We start from the raw sequence: 12,278 nt of genomic DNA, 5'->3' as shown, positions 1-12,278 counted from the left end.
CAATTTACGTGCATAACAATGCAAAATGAACTATAGTACTGACGTCATAAGAAGTTCAACTTTGATACACTACCACTTGGCCTTGAATGTTGTGTTCGTAAAAATAAGGACCTTTGATAACGATGTGATCAGCTTTGGGCTTGTCCAATCTCTAACGTTATACCTGCTTGGATGATAAATGACTTCAATCCAGCAAAAGTGTACGATAAAGAACCAACTTTATCTCGTACATAATAAAAAAAAAAAAACCCAATACAAATAACGAACGCAGGTGTCCCCCACAGATAAATGTGTTTACTGTTGTGTGTGTAGGCCTACATAATATGGACGTGTAGTGAGAGAAGAGTATGGCACGGTGAATTTAAGAAAGTAAGAAAGGAGAAAGAAAGAAAGACAGAAAGACAGAAAGAAAGAAAGAAAGAAACCAAATCCATTGCAGAAATTCTAGGGAGTCTGCAATATCCATCAATATTACGTGAAAATTTGATTAACAGGCCTTGCTTTTATGTGCATGGTATGCACATAATGAATTACACTGTAAACTTGTATGGTAGGCTACATAGTATTATTTCACACACACACCAACGCACATATACCCACACACATACCCACACAGACAGACAGACAGACAGACAGACACACACACAGACACACAAGCAAGCACACACACACACACACACACGCCTGACGCACACACACACACACACACCCAAGTGGATGACTTGGGCTTGAAGTTAGGTAGATAACTGTCATTGCTATACTGTTCACTACTTCTGTTAACATAAATGGCATTCCAGGCAAAAGATTCATATACTAGTAGACTATCGGTTAACTCCTTGTTAGGATATACAATGTTATCGCTAATATCATTTCTTTTTTCTTTGTTTCTCTTTTCGGAAGTTCATCTAGACCAAGAATAGAGTGCGTGAGAAACGCAAATAAGAGAGCTGAGTTGAGTAACGTGACCGATGACATCACCATGTATCAAAGGCGTCAAAGGGGAACATGTAGGAAAATCAATACAAGAATCGTGCAATGAAGAGAGTATACATTGAAAAACAAATATGGATATAAATGGTCAAGGATTGGTTTGACTGAGAAGACGCAAAAAAAAATAATTTTGAGAGGTGAGCGTTCCAGAAAGAAAGCGAAATAGAGAGAGAGAGAGAGAGAGAGAGAGAGATTTTGTAGAAGAGGAAAACAAAAGGAGATGATGTGACGTGTAATATCAAAAGTGTCGTAGGATTCGAAGACCTTTACATATCTGGGTCATTTACATTAGATACTTTAATGGAAGCACGATATTGATGGACCTGTACCGCGAACCGTGAATTGAAGTTGAGTAAAAGGGCAATCAAATATCATAAGGAAAGTCAACTAAACATACATTTGAGGAGAAAACAAAAGGACAAAAGAGGAGGGGAAGGTAGGATATAAGTTACAAGAGAGGTAACTGAGACGAAATGTCATAGGCAGAAAGGAAGAGAATAAAATGTGCTGCATGGGTATACAAATATCCTTGTTAGTTTTGCATTTGTTTGCTCTGCTTGTTTGGTTTTTGCTTTCATTTTTTTTTCTTTTTTTTAAGCAGTCTGTGTCTTGATGATCCGTTCCTTTATATATATATATATATATATATATATATATATATATATATATATATATATATGTATAAATATATATACACCTGTTTGGTGTCTTGTTTCTAAATCATGCGCTTTCCTCGCCAGGATAAAGCGTTTTCAGTCTAATGCCATTTTAGGTTTTTATCATATGAATATATATGCATATATTAAAATATATATATATATATATATATATATATATATATATATATATATGATAAGTGTGTGTATTCCTTTCTCATATACATGTATATGTATGTTTATATATAAACATAGATATATAATATATTTATATAAGAAATAGTACAAATAATATGAAATTCAAAAAGAAGAGAGCTATACATATATTTTGTATATGTAATAATTTGTATGAATTTGTGTTGAGAGTCTAATGTACAAACATAACATGATGATACGCACCAGTGAATCATTCGAGAAATATAGGGCTGTATAATAAGATGAAGTGAAGCGAGTTCTTTGGGTACGAGGATTCCACAGAGTCATGTAGTAGCTCGGGTAATGAGATTTCTTGTCAAATTCTATATGAATCCAACTCAATTATGTGCTTGGAAATGTCCAATTGCACGGACAGATCTAATTTTCTCCCCCCTCCAAGTTCTGTTGATCCGCGACTCCAGCATAGCGGTGATATTTTCCCGCGCTGTAGGTGTCTTGTATATAGGTAGGAGGGTGTCGTCTGGTTTTACTTTTATTACCCAAGCTCAGTCCATCACGCACATACTATGAGCTTGTACAGTGTGATGTATACGCTGACATAAACGAAGATCACACTGAGATCCTGACAAAATGTGAAATCGAAAACCACGCGTTTGCTTTCTCATTCTCAAAGTCCACCCGGTGTGGTGTTTGTTTCACGCGCTTCAAAAGATGTTTATAGCTATCATATATAGCTATCAATTCGGTAAGAAATATATATTGCATCAGAATATAGTTGTAAGAGATTTTCTTTTTTTATGATGGTCTGTTCACTCTGAAGTTTGAAAATAATATCGCCTCGCTCGGTACTCCAAACATACGACTAGCAGTGTCTTCCTATAATAATATATTTCCAGTTGGCAAAAGAGAATACTCAGGATTTGTACCAAGCCCTCGATATTGACCTGCATTCAAAATGATTGGTGAAAGTTCTAGCGAGGTCGACGAGTGACTTACGTCATTTCCTGCTTATTAGAGAAAGAGAAAGAGAGAGAGAGAGAGAGAGAGAGGGTGAGAGAGAATGAAAGCCGCAGCAGAAAACAAAATGATGACATGTCACTAACGATGATGACAACGAAAAGTTCTTTTTTAATGGAAGCGAAATTAGCAGTGAGCAGGTGAGGGATAGTAGCTAAGTAGCGAAAATGACAAGGAGAATAAAGAAGAAAGAGAGAGAGAGAGAGATAAGGGAGAAGAAAATAGGAATGAATGAGAAAGAAAAATAATGACGAGGGCAGGTATGAAGGGATAGAGAGGAAGCAAGGAATACCTTGAAGGGGCATTCCAGACGATTTTCATAATTTCACATCATGTAGTACATAAATCAACAGCTCCATGAATAGATTTGTCGAATTTATTGTAGTTCTTAAAAAGAGAAACCATACTTGGAAAGACCTTAAACAAATTACACTGAACGAGGATGATGACATAGGAGGCTCACATATTTCAGAAATGTAGCAGTGTAATTCCATTACAATACCGCTTGCTTGCGAGTTCACCTGTCTATAATCTATGCATGCCTTCTTCTTTTGTTGTGCATCCTTGAGCCCCAACTCATGCATTCTTATGGTGAACCTGCCATGTCATCATCCTTGCTCATTGCAATTTGTTATAAATTTCCAAAATAATCTTATTCTTCATCCCAATCATCATAAATTCTGAAACTCTGTCCTCAGCATTAATTTATAGTTGTTCAAATGTAAAAATCTGAAAATCATCCGGAGGTCTCCTTTAAGAGTTAAAAGAGCTTTCTTAATAGGGCCTTCGTGCAAATCATTGATATGCTTTGATAGACGTGCTGTATGAAACCCGAGCAGGCCATAACAACTCTGTTGTAATGAACGCGAGTCAAAGATCTGCACTCCGACCTAATTGAGAGAGAGGTCAGTATTTGTTTTATATACCAAACAGCGCTAAAGTTCTGTTACGAACGCAATACCAAAACATCAACGATTTCCCATCTCTTTCAGGTGTAGACTCAGATACATACCGATGGTGTGCGTGTGGAGATAGCTGTGGGGAATACGATACGTTCTCTTTCTATTTTGAGCCTTACGCTAGTCGTGACTGCTCTCACACTTCCAAATAATTCTCCCTAGACACACTCGTTGAAAATAAAGAATTAACACAAAACACACGCACAAACACACGTTATGAAATACACACTAGATTGAAGATCGTTTGTTTTTCATATCTGAGCAAATTAACTTGTTTCACTCCAGTCCTGAAGGGGACACTTTGCAGCTCGCCAGCCATTAAGAGGTTTCACTATTCAAAAAATTTCACGAGTTTTTTTTTTTTTTTGATTCACGCCGAAACAAAATGACGCAGTCCCCCCAAATTTAAGAGAAAGCGTGTCCATCTTCCTAAGGAGGTGTGTTGTGAGAGGGATACACCCTCGTCACCCACATCTAATTTGTTCTTGACAGGCTTTCATTGAGCTCTTTCCCCTACTCATTTGTGTATCTTGGGCAGTAATGGGCACGACAAAGTGATTGGACTAGGGCTGATCCGTACTGAGCACAAACGGTATTGATGACGTCATTTTCCCATGACCCCTCTTTTGGATAGAAATTTTTCTTTTCTCAAAGAGTCTTTGTTTCTTAAGTATAAATGACGGATTTTTTTCTGTAAATTCTCTCAACAACCTTGTAGGGCATCTTACTCATTTTACCTTTTTCTTTTGTCGTATCTCATCCTATCCCCTCAATTAACCATTAAGTTCCACCCCATCCTCCCATTCTAAAATTGAACAGTTTACAAATTAGAGGATGCTAAGTACGGCAGCCTGCGCACATAGTAAAGTACCTTAAATGTCCAAGGAATGTATTTCTTGTGTTTCTCTATACAATTTATCACCTGAAAAGACAAAGTGGTGTGTATCTATGGGAACGATGCGTACTTTACAATGATAATTTGCCCACAGCACTGTACATCACATATCTACACCCGTCCAATATCTCGAGGTTTGTGTGTGTTTTGTTTTGTTTTGTTTTTGCGCGCGATATGAACTCTCTTTAATGAACATCGCGTAAGTTTCCTCGTTAAAAAATAACACGTGCTCTCCTGCAGTCAGGCGTGATTATGGACTGGAATGGCAAGACTAGAAGAAAAGCTCTCGTTGGCAGGTACCTTACGGCAGAATAAACGAAGACTGATCACATTTTGCTCTCTGCTCTGCTGGTACTTTGCCATCATTTTTTTTTCTCTTTTTTTTTTCTTCACCCAATCACAGTCTAGATTAACGACATTTCACAATAATTCATGATACACTGACTTTCCTCATGTTTGCTGTAACACAGAGCTCTGCTCAATATCCATCATACCAAACTGTGCCGCTCTTTAATTGCTGAAATAATTGACAGAGTAGACGGATCATGTTTGCCAAAGAGCCACTTAGCAATTAAAGTTATGTTCCTTTCACATAACTCAAACTATAGATGTATTGTCATTGATGGCTCAAATCGAAAGGATAAGAGTAGCATCGCGTGGTTATGGATCTCTTTTGTTGAGCTCTCATCTAGAAGACATAATCATATGGGCAGCTCATTTGATATGTGTAACCAGGCACTGCCGAGAGAAGAAAAAAAAAATAGGCGTGACAAAGTGGTCCTCATTGAGTTAGATAATGTTCTCCCCCGGGAGATCGTATAAACTGTGAGCGTTAGTTAAAACGTGTTTCTAGGAGTGGCTACCGCGCAAAAACGATTATGTGCGGTGCGCGGTGCATCGCAGACGACCGTTCCGCCACCTCACCGCCACCCCTCTGAACTCTCCTCTCGTCTGGCGGGGCAAAGGAGGCAAACGAAATTGAAATCACTGTTGTCTGCTCTTCCATCAAACTTCTCTTTCATCTTCAATCTGCTCTTCTCTCTTTCTCACCTTCTACCCCATCTCTCTCCGTCCCCCTCTCTCTTTTCCTTTTTCACTTCCCTCCATGTCTTGTCCGCAGGTGATATGCTGATGAAGGTGGAGGTGACGACAAAATTTCATTTGGCTGAACTCATTGAGTGCCGAAAGTGCAGAATTCAGAGTGGATAGACTCTCTCGTCAGCCTTGTATTCAGTGTAAGATTGAATAAGTATCAGTATATATGTACACACACACACACACACACACACACACACACACACACACACACACACACACACACATATATATATATATATATATATATATATATATATATATATATTATTTTAATGTGATATACTGGTTCAGTGCTGTATGTACCATAGACTTTTGTCATTTTTAAAGCTTATCGCATGGGTGTTATAAATGATGACAAAGGATGTTCCAGGATATCAGATTTGTAGAAGGTTTCGACATATTTTGTCTTCCTCAACTTTATTGTCTATTCACATACATGGAGTAATAAAGAAATAAACATAAACGAAGATGCATGGGATAGAAATATGAATAAAAGATGAAACATTTCATCTAATGGTCAATGTTGACTGCAGACAGTAGAACCGACGAAGACAATGCCGAAAATTTCTACAATTTTGGCATCCTACGACATCCTTTGTCATCTTTAATCATATATATATATATATATATATATATATATATATATATATATAATGTACCTATCTATATCCATCGTATTTACATACATACGTATATATACATGCATACTTACATATCATGTTGTATGTGTGTATACGTATATATGTATATCTAAATAGTCTGTAATTAATCAAATCCATTGAATCGTAAAACAAACCTTCATATTAAGAAGCCAAACACAAATCTCATTTCATTGTTATCATGTTCAAGTAATCATTACATACAATTATTACACTTAAGTCATTTCGAAGGTCCGTACAACCAAAAAAAAAAAAAAAAAAAAAACATTCCACACTTGGAGAAAAGGGGTTTCTCTTTTGTCCATAAATTATAGGTCATACAGTGGTCAGGTGCCTAATTTCATTCAGATGGGTTGTGACACCAGCTCTATCCTTCATAAAAGTCAATTCAATTGATTCTTTAGAGGAATTATTGTCCAAATATAATACTTGACCTTTCACCCCGTCTCCAAGTCACACGTATATCAATTAAGAATCATGAGAATTCTTCGGAGTGACCATCTCCCTGTTATAAGTAAATTAAGAAGCTGTAGTTTGTCGAAGATGTTCGAAGTCGTCTTCCTTGTTATAGTCGTGGGTCATCAAATAAATGCATGTTTGAGTGACTACTTTGTATCTTCATGTGTATGCGTGCAATTGTACGTGTGTTTGTGCAACACACACACACGAACACTCAACGTTTCCCTGCGTTCTGCTACAGAAGCTCGTAACTCAATTAGTCTACCAATTAAAGGCATGGGAGCTCTCCGATATTGCAAGAAAATTTACGTGTCACCACATAACGGTTACTTCATTTGCTGGATAGACCAAGCGTGCTTTCTTGACAGGGGTGACTCCGAAGAACGCCAAGGTACGTGTTTGACCCGCTTTCATGCATGCCATAATGTATAGCGCGCATCAAAATACCACATGACATTCTTACCTCTGCATATATTTTCGCCTTCGTACAAGGTATCCTTATGGATTAGACTTGTTTTTCTGCTCTATGAATGTCTAATTGATGTCACAAGGGACGGTATGCGTGGTTGACTTGCCTCCTCCCACCTGGCAATTGTGGCAAAGCGTAGGTTTTTACCGCTACAAGCAAGTCCACTCTACTTTGATGCATTACTTTCTATCATTCAACACAATTTCGATGCATGGAATCGACCAAAAAATAGGGTTCACCACCTTAGGTCCCCCGGGGAGAGCATCCTTAGATTTAGGCTTCTGCCAGCGTATCGATATTTCATAAAATGCCCCGCTGCCCAAGAGTGTGTTTAATAGCTTCATGAAATATTGAATGCGGCTTTCACTACCAGTCCTCAGTGGTTAGAACACGTCAAATTTCACCCTTCAATCTTGCTATGAAGGCATAAGCAAAAAGGACACTCGCTAGTCTGGATATACAGCCGTTTTGTGAAAGACACCTTTTATGTCAAATGCTGAATTGCAATTTAAGTGCAATGTTTGTTGATTTCCACTGGTGACCGTACGGCATTAACACCTTGATTGCTTTCGACTTTCAGATAGAGGAGGATGTAATCTGTTATGCCTGTTGATTTGAGTATTTAACCTTTTTGTTAAATCAGAACGCCTTTTCATTTTGCAGATAATGAGTATTCTATATTCTCTTTCGTCCTCCCTAGATTCATTGACATTCTGGTCATATGTGTTTTCGTTTTTCTATTCCTTCCTGTTATTCATCCAACTACCACTGTGTGTCTATCTAGTATGCGATACCACATCCACCCACCCACCCACCCACGCGCGCACACACACACACACACACACACACACACACACACACACACACACACACACATACAAACTTACACACACACACACATGTATGTATATAATCTATATCTATCTATCATGTCCCGCGACATCTGTTTTTGTATACTTCTGTATACTATTATAGTTATGTGTCCTTCTATCTGTGAATTATCAAATTATGAAGTGAATGTATCAGCTAATGGACTGAAAACTCGTACGCAGAGATGAACATGGGGGAGGGGGAGGATGATGATTATGCTTTTTTGATGGGGAGAGATTTTTTAATGAGCTACGCAGTAATGTTCGCTGATTGTATCAGTTATGTTTGCGTGAGCCTTGTTTAGAAACTGTCATTTCCATCCCGACCGATAGAACGCAAAGATAATGCGTGCGTCCTGCAAGAGCCATTGCCAAATGATTACCAGCATTCGTGACAATCTTTCTGCCCTAAATTGCTCATGACATTCTTTCTGCAGTAAAGAAATCGTAATAAGGGATGTCTAAAAAATGTAACCTTCAGTGATCAATTATGATCTACATTCGTGCACCTCGTTACAGCCGCTCACCAGTCGTTTTAACCAATTCGTCGTCGGTTCCCACTCCACGATTGCAATCCCGGGACGCAACCCGCGGATTTCGGAGCGCCCTCAACTTAAAAAAGCAGTTGATGACGTCATATATACCCTTTATGATATGTTGTGGTTGAAAGGGGGAGTTGCTTTGTGATGCCTTAACCCAGATTGGAGGGAAGAAAGCCGGTTGCCATGGCAACCACCTCCTCTGACACCTCATACAAGCGTGTTTTATCCGAAGCGAGGATATCTGTTTCTCCTTTTCCCTCATGTGCAACACGAAACTTTGGCGCCTTGAAAGCAGATGTATAAGAGCGGTGTAAACCAGTGACATTCGGGTGATGGGAACACTGAACTTTCAAGGACAAGAAAAATAGATCGGATTTTTCTTTTTTCACTGAATGTTTCCTTCAGCTAGTGCCCTGCTTCATTAGAGTATCATTACTCCTTAAAGGGATGACCCATGGTGAATCGGAGTGTGCTGGGCAGAGAGAGAAAGGGGGGGGGGGGTAGCTTCAGTTGGAAAGAAAAAGAGAAAGAGAGAGAGACCCGACATCGACATACATGCAGTTGGATATGCATCACTCTAGATTCGTCTATAGTCTGTTCGCCAAAGTCGATTTAATATTGTAATACCTGCATGGTGCGCGCAGTGTGTGCGAGCGTCCACAATATAAACACAGAAAGAGACGACTGCTCCCAAATTCTCGTCACCATGGATATAGCGCAGGAATGCATCCTCTTTTATCGGACCACTCTTTGCCTCGTCGTGGCATCAAACATTTATAGCAAGGGGCTATTCTCGGATTTAGTCGGATATACGGTTCAAATCAAGGCGCAGAGATGCGCGATGCAGTGGATCTGAGCCCGGATTGGTCGCTACTTATCTTGTCACTGCTTCGTTCATCATGCTGACGCCGACATCAAACCATGGATGAAATGCACGCTACCTCTCCCAAACTCCGGCTGGATTAGATACGAGAGAGTATAAAGATTGTTGCTAGCTCGCACTTTCTTTTTTAAAGTGCCACCACCGACAAATTTTGCTTGCTGATTGAATCTTTTTGGGGAAGCCACGAGTATATTCGATGCAACATCATACGATAGTTACATCGTCATCATTGGATCATCTTTTACATAACATTCGATCAAGAGATAAACATTCGTCGCCCAATGCGCAAACGTGAATTTGTCAGTTACATATTACTGCATGCGAAAGAGATCAATCTAAACATCTGAAAAAGGTACCACCGAAGATAATGTTCCCTCGTGTGGATGTAATAACCTGGAGAGGAAGGTGAGGAGGGGTGCAAACGGAAGGATGACACACTTTAGGAGGGTGGGGCGACCCGCCCGGAAGATCTTCCAATCCATACGATGTTGCAGTGTGATCAAGGTTCTGGCCCTGGGGTTCACCTTCTGGTGCACTTACGTAACAATTGGTGAGTGGCTACGTATATCGCGAATGAAGCGGGGAGATCATTCTCACTGGCTTCGCGTGGGGGAAAAATGGTAGAGGTATATAAGTGATTCCTCCCGCATGACGTTGCCACGGCAACTGAGATATTCCAAATTACAGTCGACACTAATGTGATTTTAATTTTGCCTGCCGTATTCTGTTTTATTCAATCATACAGCATCCATTGTTTGTGCTGAGATACGGCAACATACAAAGTGACAGCACCAGTCCCTTGCCTCTTGTATGTTTCAATCTATTTTCCAATCTACCCATCCATTATTTATCCACTTATCTTTTATGCATCCATCTTGGAGTAGCAATAGAGGCAGATTTTCAATTCAAGAACATTATGTTTACGCACTGATACATTTTGGATGTGTGTCTACATTTACATCTACCTATGATATCCATGTATTTTTTTTTGTGTGTGTGTTTTGTTTTGCTCTAATCAATTACCGATCCCAGTTTTAGGGCTTTATTGTGTGTACATAGAAGCAGTTTCGAATTCCCTGCCTTAAAGCGAGCAGGTGGTCGTAAGATTCCATTGATTAGATCTCATTTACTTGATTTTCCTGTCTGGTTACTTATATACCACTTAAGCCTGGTTATTTGCTGGTAATTTGTGTGTCGGATTTACAGACTATAAAGTTAATTATGAGATACAGCGCGTAAAAGGATGAAAATAAAACGTGTGTGTCCAGTGAAATGCCAGATAAGTGTTGTATTCAAATTCTGCATTTTATGGTCGAATCCATTTGTATGCATTAGTTTTTGCTATTTCGGGCAAGTCTCACAAAAGTTTAACAGTAGGAATATTCTTCGTTATCAATGGTATACAGTACATACATTCAATAAAGATAATGTTGGTAAACAGGTCTGTTAACTTAGTTTTGTGAAGAATTCTTTATTGTTCATATGTTTGATTCAATGTATAAAAATTATCCACTTTCGTGATTCCGAACAGTACCTTCATTATTTTTTTCTGCGTTTCTGGACCACGTGTTGAAGGGCTTACAAATGAGGCATTGAATAACGCCTCTGCAAGTCTTGATCGACTGTTTTGTAAGTACATCGAAATACGAGGCGATCGATCAGGGAATGATCTCGATGGACACAGGAGAGAAAAGACTTCAGGGGAAAAAATTATATGTTGCATTTCGTCATTCCCCGAGAATGAGATTTTTACACAATCGTCATTGGATACTCGCCTTCTTGTTGAGGCTGTGAAATTCGAGCTCGAGCAAATCGTTTCTCCCAAGTATAGATCAATAACTGGCACAGCGTTCCTTGGAATGCAAATAATTCGCCGCAGACTGAATCTTGTCAGTTGTTGCAGGTGGAACCGAGTATAAAGGTGTGGTAATTACACGATTGCTGCAGAATGCGTTTGGCTATCGGTTCCATAAAGGATTGCTTGAAGCGCGCTTCTAAACGCCTGTACACCACAAATCGAATGGATGCCTTAGGCACTACTGAGCAAAGAAAGATTGTCTTAGATTTTCGTCACATATAGGACTATAGCTACAGTTCGTCAAACATTCAAATATTATCGGTATAATATAGTTATCGGTATGTCCTGCGTGATTTTATTCTTCAATAAAGCTATAAACCCTGTACCTTTTACATAGATATAATGCTGTACTGCATAAACATAAAGCATAATTCATGTACGTGTTGCAATGTCAAGTAAGATAGGTGTCCATGATAATTATAGATTCTTAAGTTCATAGCTGGTAAAAGAATGCAAACGCTTGAAAGTTAACTTTCCCCGTCTTAATATCCCACCAAATTTTTGCTGTTTTGTCCAAATATAACAGCATCAAATATTGCCTTGTGATTATGTGGAATATAAAATGAAATCACATTCTGAAAACAGGAGACAGGTGGTACATGTTCTATACGATATAGAAGAGCCTGCATCACGAAATGGGGTTGAGAACGAAACCAGGCGTCACCTTTTTTCACGGTGCCTCAAGCAGCGGTAAGCAATGGCGACGTAAACTGGATGTATATAAATGTCAGGCGTGTAAGGGAGTGATTTGCTTCCCGTCAAAAAGCT

The 12,278-nt window shown here is 39.0% G+C and overlaps 1 protein-coding gene across 1 annotated transcript in view; it reads left to right on the top strand.

Moving 5' to 3' along the window:
* LOC139713403 (uncharacterized) overlaps positions 1-5,882 on the top strand; it is a 79,706-nt gene extending 73,824 nt beyond the window's left edge. The window contains exon 9 of the mRNA XM_071625138.1: positions 5,794-5,882. Within this exon, the coding sequence (XP_071481239.1) occupies positions 5,794-5,882 (89 nt within the window). The remainder of the gene's footprint in view (positions 1-5,793) is intronic.
* The last annotated feature ends 6,396 nt before the right edge of the window (positions 5,883-12,278 follow it).

The sequence above is a fragment of the Diadema antillarum genome, unplaced genomic scaffold (genome assembly GCF_040938485.1).
Source record: "Diadema antillarum isolate AM-2024a unplaced genomic scaffold, OU_Dant_1.0 seq00001957_RagTag, whole genome shotgun sequence".
NCBI classification, from domain to species: domain Eukaryota; kingdom Metazoa; phylum Echinodermata; class Echinoidea; order Diadematoida; family Diadematidae; genus Diadema; species Diadema antillarum.
This window is presented reverse-complemented; position numbering and strand designations above follow the sequence as displayed.